This window comes from Salminus brasiliensis, chromosome 5 (assembly GCF_030463535.1).
Source record: "Salminus brasiliensis chromosome 5, fSalBra1.hap2, whole genome shotgun sequence".
NCBI classification, from domain to species: Eukaryota; Metazoa; Chordata; class Actinopteri; order Characiformes; family Bryconidae; genus Salminus; species Salminus brasiliensis.
The window spans coordinates 3,404,202-3,424,597 of record NC_132882.1 but is presented as its reverse complement, the minus strand read 5'-3'; the positions used below and the strand labels follow the sequence as shown (position 1 = coordinate 3,424,597).

The 20,396-nt window shown below is 40.9% G+C and overlaps 1 protein-coding gene across 1 annotated transcript in view; it reads left to right on the top strand.

The window, feature by feature from the left end:
* The first annotated feature begins 2,465 nt into the window (after positions 1-2,465).
* Positions 2,466-20,396, top strand: part of rnpc3 (RNA-binding region (RNP1, RRM) containing 3) — a 32,770-nt gene continuing 14,839 nt past the window's right edge. Inside the window, exons 1-8 of the mRNA XM_072679144.1 lie at positions 2,466-2,638; positions 6,345-6,504; positions 8,644-8,691; positions 8,797-8,906; positions 9,107-9,196; positions 14,301-14,412; positions 16,039-16,107; positions 19,646-19,803. Coding sequence (XP_072535245.1) covers positions 2,607-2,638; positions 6,345-6,504; positions 8,644-8,691; positions 8,797-8,906; positions 9,107-9,196; positions 14,301-14,412; positions 16,039-16,107; positions 19,646-19,803 — 779 coding nt within the window. The 5' untranslated portion in view covers positions 2,466-2,606. The remainder of the gene's footprint in view (positions 2,639-6,344; positions 6,505-8,643; positions 8,692-8,796; positions 8,907-9,106; positions 9,197-14,300; positions 14,413-16,038; positions 16,108-19,645; positions 19,804-20,396) is intronic.

Sequence of the window (20,396 nt, the reverse complement as noted above, 5' to 3'; positions counted from 1 at the left end):
AATGATTCAGTATCTACTATAAATGATTCTGTATGCACTATGAATGATTCAGTATCTATTATAAACGATTCTGTATGCACTATGAATGATTCAGTATCTATTATAAATGATTCTGTATGCACTATGTTACTGAATTCTGTAAGTCAGGTGAACTGAAGTAAGGCTCTACTTTAGACACAGGAAATGATTTGCTTGCTCTTAATTCTAAACCCATTGGTCTAAATTTTAGATTTGGAAGCCCAAAACGCCTCTGTTTGCTTATCCAGCCGGGCCACACCCCGCGGCAGAGACTTTGTAAGGGATAATTTAGCAAATGGAGTAAATCTGCCACTCCTTTAGACACAATTCCCAACAAATTATCGGCCATTGACGAGGTGTGCCAGCATCATTAAAGAGCTTCCCCACTTTACGCTGCAGTTTGCTTCCCCCGCAGCGCTCGGGACTCCAGGCCTGCTGATGAAGCTGCGCTGAGGAGGGGCTGTGCGCAGGAAATCCTGAGTGGAAAGCTGTGTGTCCAATTAAGAATACACACAGTTTGCACTGATTGGCATGAATGAACTAACAAACGTCAGCCTTTTATTCATCAGCACATTCCTCTATATGAGGGGTAAACATGAGAGTGGGCCAGGAAACAGAGGGCCAGTGAGACTGGCAAAAGGCAGAGAGGGGCCAGGATATGGTTGGTGTGAGGCCAGGTTTACACACACTTCTGTCCCATCTGCACGTAGCTGCTGTGGGCAGAGAGTCAGATGGGGAGGTGTGTAAACAGCTTCACCGCTGGGCTCAGATTATTATATTACTCTTCAAGACCCAAACTTCAACAACTCGAAGCTCCCTCTCTTGGTGTATCAGCTGCATTTACCCAGTATGAATTATTTTGTCAGCTTATTAGCTAAATCTGGCACGTTTACATTGATGTGGAAACTAAAATGTTGATTCATGTGCTATGCCCTGATAAATAAAAATAAAATAAATAATAACCAGTATGAAATTTTGAGGGTACACATTTAATTATTCAATAAGTACTACTCTGTATTTGCTATGAATTATTCAGTAACTACTATAATTATATTCAGTAAAAGATTGTTTAAGTAACAACAATGTATTACTCAGTAACTACTTTTATTCCGTAATTATTATGAATTATTATTCAGTATCTACTATGAATTATTCATTATCCATTATGAATTAATCAGAATCTACTATGAATTATTCATTACCCACTATGATTTATTCAGTATCAACTATAAATGATTAAGTATCCACTATTAATTATTCAGAACTATTTATTTATTATTTATTTTATTAATTATTCACTACTATTTACTCAGAAACTACTTTGATTTCATAATTATTATGAATTATCCAGTATCCAATATAATTTGTTCAGTTTCCACTATGAATGATTCAGTATCTACTTTAAACGATTCAGTATCTACTAAAAATGATTCAGTATCTACTATGAATGATTCAGTATCCACTATGAATTATTCAGTATCCACTATGAATTATTCTGTATCTACTATGAATGATTCAGTATCCACTATGATTTATTTAGTACATATAATGCTTTTTTAGTAACAACAATTAATTACTCAGTAACTACTTTTATTCTGTAATTAATATGAATTGTTCAGTATCCACTATGAATTATTCAGTAACTACTATAAACTGTTAAGTTATTATGATGAAATTAGGTCATTATTATTATTATTATTATTATTATTATTGTAATTATTGAGGATCTACAATGAATCATTCAGTTTCCACTATAAATTATTCAATACTTTTGGTATTTATTCTTTATAATAATTTATTTATTTTAATATCTTCTATGAATTACTCAGTATGTACTATAAATCGTTCAGTAAACATTATTAAGTATTCTGTATCCACTATGAATTTGTAGTGAATTCATTAGAATATTATGCACTAGGACCCGTTTATTTGGACAACACTGTCCTCTACTGGAGAAATGGAGTAGCGCCTACTCTTCAGTCGGCTTTTTGTTGATTGACATTCCATTTGAGCCAATCGCCGAATTGTAAACAGCACCCGCCTCCTAGACAACCAATCGCTTCTCCGTGTTTTAAAGCTCACCCAGGAAACCGCCTGCAGACAACCAATCACCTACGCGACCTTTAGGGGCGTTAGGAGGAAACGCCCACTTTCGAACCAATCGGGTTTGCGTAGTTTAAAGTCAACCAATCAGCTGCTCGATTATAGCGCGTTTAGCGCATAGGCTGCGTCCCAAATTGTCCCTATGTGCACTTGTAGTGCATACACGTGCTGCAGAATAGCTTTTTATTTCGTTGCCGTTAATTAGCATCAAAGTCCTTCTTAATTACAAAGCTTTCTTAATCCTAACGTCTCTATTGGGGTGTAGAGGGCGAGACACTACTCGAAACACAGCGTGCACTGCGTCGTGTTTAGTGCACAGGGCGAGTGTGGATGAGGATGGTTGGGATCGAGCCCGCGTGTGTTTCAGGAGCGGTGGTGGTTGGAGGCTCCGGCGCTGGATAAACTTCGCTTTTTGTTGCACTTTAATGCAGGTTTGTGTTTTTAAACGAACCTTAATGAACAACAAAGACCCCTGTTTTGTTTAAATGACGAGGTTTGCTGTTATTCAGCAGCTAGGGTTAGTGTTAGCATTAGCATTAGCTCGGTTTTCTATTGATTTGGATGGGTGCTTGTTAGCATTGTGGCTAGTCCTTGCTTGGTATTAGCCAGCTAGCTATCTAGTACAGGTGTTGTGGTTCTGTGAATCTGGGTTTAGTGTCCAACAGGATCTAGATCCAAGCCCTTACCTCCAGCAGGACTGAGTACTGTCCCAACTGGACTTCCCATAAGCAGCACGAGCTAAACAGAACCAGGATTACAGGTTTACACATGGTTCTGGTTCCTGAATCACTGGACTGGTTTCCAGTGAGCTACAGGGTACACTGCCCAAATGCTCCTACTGGTCCAGTAGATCACTGAGTAGTCTGGCTTCATAAGACCCAGTAGATCACTGAGTAGTCTGGCTTCATAAGACCCAGTAGATCACTGAGTAGTCTGGCTTCATAAGACCCAGTAGATCACTGAGTAGTCTGGCTTCCTAAGACCCAGTAGATCACTGAGTAGTCTGGCTTCATAAGACCCAGTAGATCACTGAGTAGTCTGGCTTCATAAGACCCAGTAGATCACTGAGTAGTCTGGCTTCATAAGACCCAGTAGATCACTGAGTAGTCTGGCTTCATAAGACCCAGTAGATCACTGAGTAGTCTGGCTTCATAAGATCCAGTAGATCACTGAGTAGTCTGGCTTCATAAGACCCAGTAGATCACTGAGTAGTCTGGCTTCATAAGACCCAGTAGATCACTGAGTAGTCTGGCTTCATAAGACCCAGTAGATCACTGAGTAGTCTGGCTTCATAAGACCCAGTAGATCACTGAGTAGTCTGGCTTCATAAGACCCAGTAGATCACTGAGTAGTCTGGCTTCATAAGACCCAGTAGATCACTAAGCTGACAAACATACTGGGTCTAATGAAGCCAGACTACTCAGTGATGAATGGACCAGTAGCAGCATTTTAACAGTGTATCCTGTGGACTGGTTTTAACCCAGTATGAATTTGCAGTGAGTGTAGTTTTATACTCTGATAGGAATGACTGGGGAGCAATTTGAATCCAGTATGAATTTGCAGGGTGTGGAGTTTTTTTTTTTTTTAGTTTAAAAGTAATAATTGGGGAGTAATTGTAACCCAGTATGAATTTGCAGTGAATGTAGTTTCTCCAGTCTGACAGTAATAACTGTGAACTGGTTTTAACCCAGTATGAATTTGCGGTATATGTAGTTTCTCCAGTCTGACAGTAATAACTGTGGACTGGTTTTAACCCAGTATGAATTTGCAGTATATGTAGTTTCTCCAGTCTGACAGTAATAACGGTGTACTGGTTTTAACCCAGTATGAATTTGCGGTATATGTAGTTTCTCCAGTCTGACAGTAATAACTGTGAACTGGTTTTAACCCAGTATGAATTTGCAGTGAGTGTAGTTTCTCCAGTCTAACAGTAATAGCTGTGTACTGGTTTTAACCCAGTATGAATTTGCAGTGAGTGTAGTTTCTCCAGTTGAACAGTAATAACAGTGTACTGGTTTTAACCCAGTATGAATTTGCAGTGAGTGTAGTTTCTACAGTCTGACAGTAATAGCTGTGTACTGGTTTTAACCCAGTATGAATTTGCAGTGAGTGTAGTTTCTCCAGTTGAACAGTAATAACAGTGTACTGGTTTTAACCCAGTATGAATTTGCGGTATATGTAGTTTCTACAGTCTGACAGTAATAACTGTGGACTGGTTTTAACCCAGTATGAATTTGCAGTGAGTGTAGTTTCTCCAGTCTAACAGTAATAGCTGTGTACTGGTTTTAACCCAGTATGAATTTGCGGTATATGTAGTTTCTCCAGTCTGACAGTAATAACGGTGTACTGGTTTTAACCCAGTATGAATTTGCGGTATATGTAGTTTCTCTAGTCTGACAGTAATAACGGTGTACTGGTTTTAACCCAGTATGAATTTGCGGTATATATAGTTTCTCCAGTCTGACAGTAATAACGGTGTACTGGTTTTAACCCAGTATGAATTTGCGGTATATGTAGTTTCTCCAGTCTGACAGTAATAACGGTGTACTGGTTTTAACCCAGTATGAATTTGCAGTGAGTGTAGTTTCTCCGGTCTGACAGTAATAACGGTGTACTGGTTTTAACCCAGTATGAATTTGCAGTGAGTGTAGTTTCTCCAGTTGAACAGTAATAACAGTGTATTGGTTTTAACCCAGTATGAATTTGCAGTGAATGTAGTTTCTCCGGTCTGACAGTAATAACGGTGTACTGGTTTTAACCCAGTATGAATTTGCAGTGAGTGTAGTTTCTCCAGTTGAACAGTAATAACTGCGTACTGGTTTTAACCCAGTATGAATTTGCGGTATATGTAGTTTCTCCAGTCTAACAGTAATAACTGTGTACTGGTTTTAACCCAGTATGAATTTGCAGTGAGTGTAGTTTCTCCAGTCTAACAGTAATAACTTTGGACTGGTTTTAACCCAGTATGAATTTGCGGTATATGTAGTTTCTCCAGTCTGACAGTAATAACTGTGGACTGGTTTTAACCCAGTATGAATTTGCGGTATATGTAGTTTCTCCAGTCTGACAGTAATAACGGTGTACTGGTTTTAACCCAGTATGAATTTGCAGTATATGTAGTTTCTCCAGTCTGACAGTAATAACTGTGGACTGGTTTTAACCCAGTATGAATTTGCGGTATATGTAGTTTCTCCAGTCTGACAGTAATAACTGTGGACTGGTTTTAACCCAGTATGAATTTGCGGTATATGTAGTTTCTCCAGTCTGACAGTAATAACGGTGTACTGGTTTTAACCCAGTATGAATTTGCGGTATATGTAGTTTCTCCAGTCTGACAGTAATAACTGTGGACTGGTTTTAACCCAGTATGAATTTGCAGTGAGTGTAGTTTCTCCAGTCTAACAGTAATAACTTTGGACTGGTTTTAACCCAGTATGAATTTGCGGTATATGTAGTTTCTCCAGTCTGACAGTAATAACTGTGGACTGGTTTTAACCCAGTATGAATTTGCGGTATATGTAGTTTCTCCAGTCTGACAGTAATAACGGTGTACTGGTTTTAACCCAGTATGAATTTGCAGTATATGTAGTTTCTCCAGTCTGACAGTAATAACTGTGGACTGGTTTTAACCCAGTATGAATTTGCGGTATATGTAGTTTCTCCAGTCTGACAGTAATAACTGTGGACTGGTTTTAACCCAGTATGAATTTGCGGTATATGTAGTTTCTCCAGTCTGACAGTAATAACGGTGTACTGGTTTTAACCCAGTATGAATTTGCGGTATATGTAGTTTCTCCAGTCTGACAGTAATAACTGTGGACTGGTTTTAACCCAGTATGATTCTGCAGAAACATCGTTTTTATACTCTGATAGGAATGATTGGGGATCATTTTGAGTCCAGTATGAATTTGCAGTGAATGTAGTTTCTCCAGTCTGGCAGTAATAACTGTGGACTGGTTTTAACCCAGTATGAACGCATAGTTTTTATAGTCTGATGGGAATATTTGGGGAGTAGTTTTAATCCAGTATGAATCTGCTGGGTGTGGGGCCGTTACATTTGAGGGAGGATCTTTGAGTTTGACCAGCTCTCTCACTGTAATCAGCTCAGACCGCCTCGTCTGGTAGAAGGACTGGTGAACACAGTGCTTTAGATGATGATGATGATGATGATGATGAAGAGGAACCTGAAGCTCATGCCATGCTGTTTGTGTTGTGTTTTGCAGAGTCATGGCAGAGCAGGACGAGGACGGTGTGAACTCTAAGAGGAGTAAAACTCTGATAGTGAGGCACCTGCCTGCAGACCTGAGCCGAGAGGAGAAGGAGGACCTGCTGAAGTATTTTGGTGCCTGTTTCGTCCGTGTGCTCTCAGTCAAAGGCCCTTTAGTAAGTCTGACTTACAGGAGAATAACAGGGGGAATTGGGGAACATGCCCACTTTATTCGGTCTGAGTGGTAAAACACAAACCGGGTCTGAACCAAGCGAATATCTGCTCAAGCTAAAGGCGGCTGGGTTCGACAGCAATCCACCCACATTACCAAAGAACCAACGGTCCATGGACAGCGATGTGTAGCCAGGAACAGGGTCAAACAAGACTACAGTAACCTTAGCAATACATCTAAACGACTACAGTTCCCACAATACCATGCAAATCCAACAGCTAACAGCTTAAGGTTTCCGGGTGGCACTTGCTTTTGAAAAACTACAGAATTACCGTATTTACCCTAATAGCATGTACTGGATATTCTGACTGCAAGCACCACACTGTGACCCCTGTATATTTATTTATATATACAGTACAGGCCAAAAGTTTGGACACACCTTCTCATTCAATGCGTTGTCTGTATTTTCATGCCTATTTACATTGTAGATTCTCACTGAAGGCATCAAAACTATGAATGAACACATGTGGAGTTCTGTACTTAACAAAAAAAGGTGAAATAACTGAAAACATGTTTTATATTCTAGTTTCGTCAAAATAGCCACCCTTTGCTCTGATTACTGCTTTGCACACTCTTGGCATTCTCTCAATGAGCTTCAAGAGGTAGTCACCTGAAATGGTTTTCAGGTGTGTCTCATCAGGGTTAATTAGTGGAAGTTCTTGCTTCATCAGTGGGGTTGGCACCATCAGTTGTGGTCCCAACCTCATTGTGACTCCACTTGGGGACACATTTAAAGTTTTTGCAATTTTCCGGACTGACTGACCTGCATTTCTTAAAGTAATGATGGCCACTCGTTTTCTTTAGTTAGCTGATTGGTTCTTGCCATAATATGAATTTTAACAGTTGTCCAGTAGGGCTGTCAGCTGTGTAGTAACCTGACTTCTGCACAACACAACTGATGGTCCCAACCCCATTGAAAAAGCAAGAAATTCCACTAATTAACCCTGATGAGGCACACCTGAAAACCATTTCAGGTGACTACCTCTTGAAGCTCATTGAGAGAATGCCAAGAGTGTGCAAAGCAGTAATCAGAGCAAAGGGTGGCTATTTTGAAGAAACTAGAATATAAAACATGTTTTCAGTTATTTCAACTTTTTTTGTTAAGTACAGAACTCCACATGTGTTCATTCATAGTTTAGATGCCTTCAGTGAGAATCTACAATGTAAATAGGCATGAAAATACAGAAAATGCACTGAAACTTTTGGCCTGTACTATATATACATATTTAGGGGTTTTTGTTATTTTTTTATATTTATATATTTATATCTGTAATAATATTTATTACATTATTAGGTGTCGTCGAGTTTGCCTAGGATCAGGATAACGTCGCTGCCAAACACATAATAAAACCCAATAATGTAATAAAGATTATTATAAATGAATAGAATGAAAATAATATTTAATAATAATTCAATTCTAATAATATTGATCACATTCTTGGGTTTTATTACATGTCGTCGAGTTTACCAAGGATCAGGATAACGCTGCCAAACACATAATAAAACTCAATGAATAAAACTCAAATGAACTATAAATGAATAGAATGAAAAGGTTTAGTAATAGAATAATAATAATCTTACATTAAGATTACATTATTGAGTTTTATTATGTGTTTGGCAGTGTTACCCTGATCCTTCGTAAACTCGACAACATGTAATAAAACCCAATAATGTGATAAATATTATTATAATTGAATTATTATTCATTTTTATTATTTTCTATTATTAATAACACTAAAATAGTTGTATTAATAATGAAATTAAAAAAACTAAACAATTCAATAATATTTATTATTATTAATAATAATAACAATACTTTAGTAATATTTATCACATTATTGGGTTTTATTACATGTTTGGCTGAATTCAGAGCAGCCTTTTGTTATAGTTTCTCAGCATTTGTGCTGTTTGTCCTTTGTTAAGAGCACTAAGACCAACTTTCCATTAGTCACTGACTTCTTTTAGTATTTGATTAATACGTGTTACTGGCTGGTAGATGGGTAGAGGGTTTCCTGACTGAGTGTTTTGGTGTGGTGATGAACAGAATCCTGATCTCCTGACCTCTTTGTGTTTTCATCTTCAGAAACACACAGCCTTCGCCACGTTCTCCAGCGAGATTTCAGCCTCTAAGGTAAAACTCCAGCCTCCTCTTATTCCTCGTCTGGATCTTCCTGCAGTTTGCTTCTGTTTTGCTCTGCTTAAAGATGACTCGATGTCTCCTCTTTCCCCCCTGCAGGCGCTGAAGAGGCTTCATCAGCTGAGAATTCTGGGTCATACGCTAGTCGTCGAGTTTGCCAAGGATCAGGAGAACGTCGCTGCGCTGAACAGTCCAGCAGTTCCTGACAGGTAGGCAGAACTGAATCGATAGCACCAGCCTTTTTTTTTTTTTTTTTTTTTTTTTTTAATGCCTCGGGGCAGAAATTCAAACTCGTCTGAAGTTCTTTAGGCCATCGATCTCAAAAGAAGTCTTCTTGAGCTTGAATGCTCAGGATCATTCCTTTTTTCCTGAAAGAGAAGCTTGTGCGATTTATAATTTCCAATTTTAGGGGTGCTGATCAGAAAGCTGGAAAAGAGAAAAAGGAAAATCAACAGCCGAGCGTGCCTCTCATCGATACCAGCATCGCTCCAGGTCTCGGGTGAGTGAGAACTCTTCATGTGCAGACTTGACCAAAACTGACAGACCTGTCCTGCTGCATATTTAAGGGGCTTTAGAGTGGAGAACTGTATTTATCTGCCCATAGTTAAAAAAAGAGAGAGCAAAATATTAAGCGTAGAGTACATGGAAGTGTCAATCCAAGAACCTCTAACCAAACCAGAGCTGGAAAACAGGCCAATTCCAAACCCTCCAAACTGTTACATCACAGTCTTGCCTTGTTATAGTCACACTATCGTAACGGGGACTTTGGGAGAATTTTGCTCATCACCTCCAGACTCTGCTAGTTGGGAATACGGGTCTGCTGGAACCTTTTCCTGTGCCAGTGTCTGCAGAAGGGGAGCTCAACCAAGCTGGGGGGGGCTAAAAGTTCTCAGGAATAAATACAGTGAGCCATCGCTGGTGCCATAAGCCATCATTTTTAAATATATACTGTGTGTGTGTGTGTGTGTATATATATATATATATATATATATATATATATATGTGTGTAAATAAAACAACATACAAGGGCTCAGAGTGGTCCAGTAGCCATCAGCAGCCGGAGTCTGAGAGAGCACAACTGGCCTTGCTCCCTCAGGGGTGGGTTGATGGCGCTTCCTCCCAACGTTACTCCAGGTGACACACTAACACTGAGTAGGTCCCCATTGTGCCGCCGCCACCACAGATCTGTCTGTTTGAGGCTTGGACTCCCCAAGGCGTCCTGGAGGACCTGGACGTAGACTCAGACTCAGATCCTGTAAGTCCTGTAAGTTGCGAGGTGGGCGGGGCCTCCATCAGTGCTGCCCGTGACCCTGTCGCCAATTCACCAGTTGTCCTTTCTTGGAGCGGAACTGACCGCTGCATACCAGGAACACCCCAAAAGACCTGCCTGATGATCTGGAGATGTTCTGATGACCCAGTCATCGTCTAGAACATCACAGTTGGGTTCTTGTCAAAGTGTCTCAGATTCAAGACCTGACTGTTCACTGTAGATGTTAATGTTATGGCTGTATATTGTCTGTGTATTGTACATGTATATTGTTTTTCACACAAGACTAAGATTAACCTAGTTGGGAAGAACAGATTTAAGTTCCTTTGGGTTCAGATTGACTCACTGTGTTTGTTAAATACTCAAATTAATTATAGTTTAATAATTCTTTTAATTATTGTGATATTTATTATTCTTCTTCTTATTATTATTATTTGTATACAATCAATATAAAAGCAGAATTTTTGTTTGTATTTTTGGCCTAAAATATTGAAGTCTGTGCATTTTCAGCGATGACTTCATCAATTTTCTCAAACACTTGATTATGATTGGATCAGACATTTGAAACACACACACTCACACTCTCTCTCCCACATACACACACACAGCAGAAACTCTGGACCTGTGTGTGTCAGCATTTCAGGCTTCAGCACACCTGTGGTCCACGTAGCACCCACTGCTTATGGAGAAATGGAGCGAGCGAGTGTATGTGTGTGAGTGTGTGTGTGTGTGTGTGTGTGTGTGTGTGAGCAGCTGACTGTCAGCAGCAGCCTCATGTCCAATTACGAGCGAGTGTTTTGCGGTGGCTGCTCGGCGCTGACAGCCCTTCTGCTCCTGCCATTTGGTGGCAGCAGGTGGCATTTGATAAAGAGGCTCGGGGCTAAGATACAATTTCAGCAGGAGTAGTGGAGTCACCTCACCTTCCATCACGGCGAGCACTGACACCTTTATTTATTTATTTATTGTTTCAGCGCGGCGTCGCCGCCGTCGCTCCGAGCGCAGCGGAGCACGGGCTCGCGTGTACCGGAGTTATCATCGCTGCAGAAAAGCCTTCAGTTTAGGCCCGACGTAACCCAGAATGATCAGCCTGTCACACAGATGCTGAGACACGACCTCAGAGAGGAGAACTCGTATTCTCCATTCACTCAGACATGCCGAAGCTGTGCTGTCAAACTGAACGACTTTATCGGGGGGGGGGGGGGGCTGCAACAGAGATCAGATTTGGCCTTTCTGTACCTGCTGTACGGTACCTGCTCCTCCTCCTCCTCCTCTTACTCTAAGACTGAGGCGTGTGCTGTTGTGGTGTCTGGAGTTTGCTTCTTGGCTAGTGGAAGCTCATACTCATTTGCGTTCACACTGGCAGCATTTGGCCACTTAATTAAGGCCAGTTCTTGATTCTTGAATTCTATCTATATCTGTGGTTCATCTGATTGGCTAAGCCATTGTGTGAAATACTGCTTGGCTTCTAAAGCCTATATATATATATATATATATATATATATATATATATATATATATATATATATATATATATATATATATATATATATATCTTGGTCTATGGCACTAGTATCCTGCCAGAATTCTATATGCATTCCTTGTACGCACATCCAGCACTAATGCAAATCTTACCTTCCCTAAGGAATCTCCTGCCGCTGGTACTGCATCATTAGGCCGCCAGCATGCTTGGAGGAACGTGCAGCTCCCCAGCTTCGATACAGCAGGTAACAGACGCCTGTGATGACCAACATCACACCAGTAGCTCCATCAACCCACCCCTGAGGGAGCAAGGCCAGTTGTGCTCTCTCAGATTCCGGCTGCTGGACTACACTGAGCCCTTGTATGTTGTGTGTGTGTATATATATATATATATATATATAGTGTGTGTGTGTGTGTGTAATAATTTAAAAAGGTTGTAAGGAAAAATTATAAGAGCATGTATGAGAGTTTGAGACGGAATGGGGCTTGAATAAGATCTTACTAAAGACTTGCTTCCTGCCGTGAATAGAGGCTATTACTGTAGACCTCTGTGGACTATTATATATATATATATATAAACGCACACACATACACACTATATACAAGGGCTCAGAGTACTCCAGTAGCCATCAGCAGACGGAAACTGAGAGAGCACAATTGGCCTTGCTCCCTCAGGGATGGGTTGATGGAGCTTCCTCCCCACATCACTTCTAGAGTGATGTTGGTCATCACAGGCGTCTGTTACCTGTTGGAAGCTGGGGACCCACAGAGTCCTTAAAAAAGGTAAGCATTAGTGCATTAGTGCTGGATGTGTGTACAAGGAACACACAGAATTCTGGCAGAACCCCGATCACAAACAGAGGGAGGAATTCTGAGTAGATGAATAAATTAAACCAATGAAACTAACCTTCATACGAACGGACGGATGCATCCCAGAACGGAAGCGAGACAGCAAGCTCTTGTGGGGTTAGCATTAGCTGGAGTAAAGCTGCAGTTGTGATGTTCACCATGATGCTCAATCCAAACAGATCCAGTATAATAGAACATATTTATGGGCTAATCGGAGTGTGTGAATAAGCAGAGTGATGACCTGACCTGAAAATAAGTCAAATAAATAAAATAAGGCCTTAAGGAAAAATTAATAAGAGCATGTGTGAGAGTTTGAGACGGTATGGGGCTTGAATAAGATTCTACAGAAGACTTGCTTCCTGCCCTGAATAAAGGCGTATTACTGTTGACCCCACCAGCGACAAGCTGACCTTTTTCTTAGTGTGTAGGCAGGTAGACCTCTGTGGCCTGTTCGAGTAGTCATGCATCTCCATTATTTCGCTGTATTTAAAGAAGTAGAGTGTTCGGCAGCCTGGACTCTACTCACACTCCAGCTGTAATAGCTCAGGAGAAGGACTGTGTTTAATTAAAACCTGGATAACGCTTGAGAATAAGCCTGTTTCGGGTCACGGTCATGCAATGAGAGTGGTCAAAATAATTTTTTTGACAGAGACAAAAAAAGAAATAACGTAAGACATGAAGGATCAAAGACCGCCAGTGAGCTCCAACGCCGACAGTGGCAAGGAGAACCTCCCTCTGAGCTGGAGGAAGAAACCTTGGGAGGAACCAAGACTCACAAGGGGGACCCGACCCGTCCTCCTCTGATCAGAACTATTTATTAATTATTGATAAAAGTTACCAAACCAGATACAGCAGATAGTTAATAGAGGTGATATTAATAGTGCAGATAGTTAATAGTGGTGATATTAATATTAATAGTGCAGATAGTTACGAGTCCATTTAGGTTTGAACATGGTCATTAAACAGGTAGCAGTGGTAGGAGGGTGAGCCGCTGGTCTGGTATGGGTGGTGTTGGGTGGGGGGCCTGCTGGTCGGACTGGTAGGTGGCAGCTGGTCTGACGCAGTTAGAGGGGACCTCAGCGGGCAATCTTCCAGCAGGTCGGGCTGGGTGGCCATTTACTCGGAGAAGTAAATGGCCACCCTGGACGTTTTCGCAGTCACTACAGCCACCCGGCGCGTTCCTCCGTATTGGCAGCAGTCCGAAAAGAGGCGGAGCCTGGCTTCACATGCCAGAACACAGAACCTGCGTAACCCGAGTCATATTAGTGTAAAATCCTGTAGTATTACTGGGGCAGTGGTGGTCTCTCAGCGGTTAGAGCTCCGGGCTATTAATGACAGGGCTGTGGGTTCGATACCCGGGCTCGGCACTGATGCCACTGTTGGGCCCTTAAGCAAGGCCCTTCACCCTTTGTGCTGCTGTGGGTGCTGGAGTTGGCTGCCCACCGCTCTGTGTGTGTGTGTGTATATGCTTACTGCCCCTAGTTACCTAGTGTGTGTTTGTGTGTGTGTGTGTGTGTGTGTGTGTGTGTGTGTGTGTCTGTGTGTGTGTGTCAAACACATTTCACTGTATATAGTAGAGTGACAAATACCTGCACCTTTACCCTTACCGCCTCAGTCCACTTACCTCTCTACCTTCAGATGCTGCTTCTGGATCTCTGGATCAGCTTGTCCAGAAATGCATGTGTCCAGCTGTCACAAGCACTGTTTGTATTCACTGCTGTGTATTTACTCTCCTCACTTGTCAGGGGAGCTCAGGAGTAAAAATACTACTAATTCTGCTTTAGGCCAGCGATAGCCCCCACTAGGCTAAGACGTTACCCCAGCTTACAGCCTCACAACTCCTCAGTCATAGTCACACAACTGACCGTACGCCTCATATGTAGCCAGTTTCGGGATTAGGGTGGATTGCTGCTATTTTGAGGAAAGTTCTTCACCTCACCTGCCACCCCCTCTCCGAGGCTAAACGTCTGGCAGTGTCTGCTGTTCACAGTGCTTTCTTCCTTCACAGGTTGAAATTTCAAACAAATCCCACACTGAAATATTTATACCCTCCTCCTTCAAGTGCGATTGTGACAAACATCACACACACTCTGCTCAGCGTGCCCAAGTTCTACGTTCAGGTGAGTACAAGCCGATCATTTCTTCTGTTCTTTCTTTTTCCATTTTGTTGTTGCTCATGTAACAAAAGCTCACAGACACGTTCATGCCAGTTACCCGTCACCTGTTTCATTCGCCTTGTGTAATTGCTTTCGAGATGTCCGCTTACATATGACATTCGCATGGTTTAATATGGCATAAATTTTCATAGTCTTTTGTTTTTTTCTTGTTACTGTTTCTTTAAGATAGAGAGACACACACACACATTATATGTCCAAATGTTTGTGGACACCCCTCCTAATGAGCTCGGCAAGCTGCCACTGTTGGGCCCTTGAACAAGGCCCTTTACCCCTTTCTGCTCCCCGGGCCCTGGAGTTGGCTGCCCACCGCTCTGGGTGTGTGTGTGTGTGTACTCACTGCCCCTAGTTCACTAGTGTGTGTGTTCACTACCACAGATGGGTTAAATGTGGAGGACATATTTGCACACTGTACACTGTACAGTGACAAATACATGCACCTTTACCTTTTACCTTTAATGAATGCCTTCAGCTATGTGTGAAGATGTGGGCTAGGGCTAAGGATATAACAACCCCCCCCAGCATTGAGCTGTCTAGCAATGGAAGAACTGTACTCAATCAAATCCTCACAGCAGTGCTCCTCTAAAATCTAGTAGAAAGCCTTCCTCCCAGGACCGTAGAGACAGTTACTCCAACAGAAGCAGGATCAGCTCTTTTTAATACCCTTGATTTCAGAAGAAACGATGAAAGAAGAGCAGGTGTCCCAATACTTTTGTCCATTTAGCGTATTTAATGTAAAGCAGTTCGGACTAAAATGCTTCTTAGCTTCACCATTGGCCTGGGCTAAACTAATCTAAACTAAAGCGCTGTCGGCTGAATGGGTGGATCACAACGCGTCGCTATATGCAAATGGGTTGGATTTTGTGACATCACAAAAACGATCGATTTACAACGGGCTGATTTTTAGCTCCGTTTCTGGGGGATGTCAAATCTAACAGGATTTACAAACTGCATCAGACGACTCCTTTATTAAAAGCCTGGGAAATGTGTTTTTCCGTGATTTGGACCCTTTAATATGTGTGTTGTATTTTTGGTACGGCTCAGGCTTGGTGATCCAGGGCTAGACATGTTAAAATCCCATTTATTAGCAGCGATATCTTTTACAAATAAGTCGGCATGAGGTGTTTATTTCGATTTTATGACTCAGCTCCGCACTCCGAGGATGAAATCACCCATTTTTAGATTGGCTGTTTAGGGGAAATTGTGAAAACACGCTCGTGTGGGAGGCGTAACTCCCAGATTTACCGTTTTTCTTTTGAGTCAAGCTGTTCCTCTTCGCCGAGTCCCGAGGAAAGGGCTGCAGTTCTCCCTCAGGCCTGATGGTGGTGCTGCGGCGCTGCACTGTGAAAAGCGCTGCTCTGTAAGTGAGGGCTTTCAGCTCCTAGGCTCTAGGAAATGTATTCCCACGCAGCAATCTTGGCTGCATATGGAGGCAGGGTCACAATTATTGTTTGTGTCTGAGAGACGCGTAACAGCAGGTGTGAGGCAGCACAATGAAAACAGACACACACCGAACCACCGTCTTCTGCTCCTTTATTCTGGCTGAGTGTTTGAACTTTTCCTCCTCCACAGGTTCTTCACTTGATGAACAAGATGAACCTCCCCTGCCCGTTCGGACCCGTCACCAACCGTCCGCCAGTGGTAAGCGAAGTGTGTAGAAACGCACTGTTACGCTGCTAGAACCCACTCGGACCAGCTTCTGTTTGTGCTAATGCTGTAAAACTGCTCAGGATGCACACAGAATCAGGCAGAGATGGCACACAGGTGTGGGTGGGAGTATGGGTTGGAGTCTGATATCAGCAGAAAATGTTGGATGTAAACGTGGGAGCGGTCAAATTATTCTGTAACCGGTCCAGCCTGAAATAGCACACACTCACTCTGTGTGATGTCTCACAGTGATCTAAATATCTCATATTTCTCTTTACAGCACTGATGAGAGAATATTCTAAGATTAAATAACCTGTTTGGAGATGTTTTTATTGTATATACGTTATTATTTAATTCAGTACAGGACAACCAAACACTGTTAGTTGTTGGAGTCTGGTGCAGAATACAAGAAGAGATACAATATATCATGTTAGGATTAAATAGAAAACGTAGATATTAAAAATATACAAGATACACTGTATCATATAAAGATTAGATGGAATATATGGATATTTAAAAAATACAAAACAATATACAATATATCATATATATCATATAAAGATTCAACAATATATGGATATAAAAAAAAAGACAAGATACAATATATCAGATAGGTATTAAATGTAATATATAGGCAAATATAATATATAGGTATTAAACATACATAAGACAAGATACAATGTATCATATAAGGATTAAATATAATATATAGCCAAATATAATATATAGGTATTACAAAGATGCTATGTGTCATGAGGATTAAATATAATATATAGGCAAGTATAATATATAGGTATTAAACATACATAAAACAAGATACAATGTATCGTATAAAGATTAAATGTAATATATGGATATTTTAAAAATACAAGACAAGATACAATATATCATATAGATATTAAATATAATATATAGGCAAATATAATATATAGGTATTAAAAGGTTACAATGTATCATATAAGGATTAAATATAATATATAGGCAAATAATATATAGTTATTTAAATATATAAGACAAGATACAATGTATCATTTAGTTATTACATATAATGCCTGCCTTGCATCTCCGGTTACATTTCTTCTATTTATTGTTATTATTGTAATTATTGTGTTGTATTATTGTGCTATATTGTGCACTTGCTTCTGGCTGCTAAATTTCCTTCAGAATTACTAAAGTATCTATCGATCTGTCTACATAGGTAAATATAATATATAGATATTAAAAATATACAACACAATGTATAATGTATCACATAGGTATTTGATATATATTTTTTTATATATTATATTAAATACCTAAGCTTAATTCAAGAAATGATGCATTAAAGGAGAAGTTCTATTAAAATTCACATGAACATGATTGATCACACATCCCAAATTCAGCCGATCAGCCAAGACATGTTTGATATCCGACGTGTTTCATTTCGGTAACTGTTTTAGTTAGTATGTGGTAATGCTGCTAACTTGACTGACTTAGACTGTCACGATCTCATCTCTGAAAAACACGCCCAAAGCCTATATGTGCTTGCAGAATCGAAGTTTATTCTATTGATATATGTTATTATAAAGGAAAACAGTGTATTAACTGCATGGTTACATTAGGGCACGGTTTTCATCTCATAGCGTCTGATTTGGAGGCTTTCAGTTCACAGAGTCTGATTACCAATCGATGATAGCATCGATGTGAAAGTGGTTCCAGTTCCTCAGCGTAGATGATAGACTAAAGTAAGTCACGCGTGTCTCCCGAGCCACCTCATTTACCAACTAATGAAGATCTGGAGGAGCTCTTGAGACACCAATATAACCGATGACCTTCGAAATCCAGCGTATGTTGCCGAGGGTCTTCTGTTGTAAAGTAAAGATGCAAGCGTCCGGTACTGAACATGTCTTGAATGATCGACTGCATCTGGTGTCTGATCGACTGATCAATCATTAAATAACACGATTTGTTTATTTATACTTTTGATGAACGGTCCCTCTAAACATCAGCAGCGTTACGTGAGTGACCATCTGTTCATAAATCTGGGTTGGTTATGGGATGTTAGGAACAGTTAGTGAATAAATTGGTATGATACATGGAAGTTTATGACACCTGGTTGGGATCCGGACGATTGATTGTTTGGTTATGGGATGTAGAAGGTTTAGTTTGTGTCCGTGGGGGTTAAGGTAAGCTCAACTCTTATTTAGCCTGTAATGCAGGCTAAGCAAGGTTGCAGTGTGCTCCAGTCTAGTTTTAAGTAGCGCACTCCCCCTCCCTTCTGTCAGCTTCAGTAGATTGGAGTGCACGAGCGCCCTGCCAGAGGTCTGCCAGAGAGAGTCTGGACAGCGAGAGTCGGTGTACGAGAGTGGAGAGGACGAGACAAAGAAAGTTAGACGCCTTCACGTCCTGCTGTTTCAGAGCCCTGAGTGCGAAACAGATTCACAAACAGTTACATCAGAAAATCAGGAAATCAGGACTGAATATGTAAGATCCACACCACGAGAACAGACACAGCAGCTGAAACGGCAGATTCAGAAACGACAGCACATCTGAAAATATGAATATTCAGAAATGTAGCAGCAAAGTGACGCAAGTACAAAAGCGCAAGAGCAAGTGCAAAAGTCACACTGCAAATGTGAGAGCAAGTTCAGAAATTTGATAGCCAATTCAGAAATGCGACAGCAAATCTAAACATTTGAGAGCAAGTTCAGAAATGCGACAGCAAATCTAAACTTTGGGCAGCAAATTCAGAAATGCGACAGCAAATCTAAACTTTGGGCAGCAAATTCAGAAATGCGACAGCAAATCTAAACATTGGATAGCCAATCCAGAAATGCGACAGCAAATTCAGAAATGCGACAGCAAATCTAAACATTTGAGAGCAAGTTCAGAAATGCGACAGCAAATCTAAACATTTGAGAGCAAGTTCAGAAATGCGACAGCAAATCTAAACTTTGGGCAGCAAATTCAGAAATGCGACAGCAAATCTAGCAAAAGACAAAAATACAACGTCTAGAAGTCTACAAACCCAAAGACAAATAGAGGAGCCAAACCTTTTTTATTATTATTATTCTTTGTATTTTTAGATTTGCTGGATTTTTTTTTTTTTTTTCTTGTTTGTAAATTTGTTTTGCTCGTGATTCCCCGTCCTATAGGTCTGGCGTACAGGTTGCTGATGGACTCTTGTTTGAGCAGATAAATAAACTGTATAGAGAGTCCATTACTGCACATTGAGGTCACGATGAGGTTCTGCTATCATTACAGTGGTCCGGTATCTGTGGTTTCTCCGTTTATTAGAACACTGTTCGTTGTTGCCAGGAAATCAGTATTTCCATGTGTGAGAGACTAACCGTCCGTGTGTCGTCTGTGTGTAAATCACCGAGCCCTGTTCTCTCTCTCTCTCTGAAGTCCCAGCCAGCAGCAGCTGCATGAAGGATGGCCTGTCGGAGGACGGTGTAGCCCGGCGCTCCGGCGCGCTTAAAGAATACATTTTGTTTTCTTTTCGGCTGTCTTGTTTTCACCTCGTGTTCAAACGGCATAAATGTTTAATAAGGTCCTCTCGTCTTCCGACTGCACTCCCAACAGGATGATTAGGCTGATGGGGCTTGTTAACCAGCCGTGTAAGAGACCCTTGAGATCAAAGGCTGCCTCCAAGAGGAAGAAACCCAAGCTGAAGGATCTTCTGTTCACTCCTAAACCCGACTCCCACAGGTACCACGTCTCTGCTTCTGCACCGAAGCTGTGAATCTGCAAACGAAGCCATGTAACAAAAATGATCGCGCTTCGGAAAGCAAAGCTAGACCTCCCGGCGTCTTTTTATTTATTTATTCATTTTATTATTGTTATTATAAAGGGAACGGGGCAAAAATGTAAACAATGAGCTTGTTCGACAGCGGCAGTTTAATCAAGCCATTACTGTCTGCAGAATTATGGTGATGAACCATATTTCTGTATTACTGTGATCCAGATACATGTTAGCAATAGTCTTGCCCTGTAGCTCACATTTTTACTGATGGTAATTAGAATCATGTGTATAATCGACAGCTTGGCTTCTAATATTATTGCATTATTTATAATGATAATTATATTCTGCACAGACATCGTCAACACTGTTTAATAGTCTATTTAATACGCATTTAATCGGAAACCAAAATATATAAATAAGCATCATGATGTATCAATTTTGCCTTAAATCAGCAGCTTCAGGATCATGCTGATGCTCCACTGACTGGAAGGGGGGAGAACGGCGTCTCCGTCATTCCCACTCCGGGCCGGACGGAGTCATATTAGTGTAAAATCCTGTA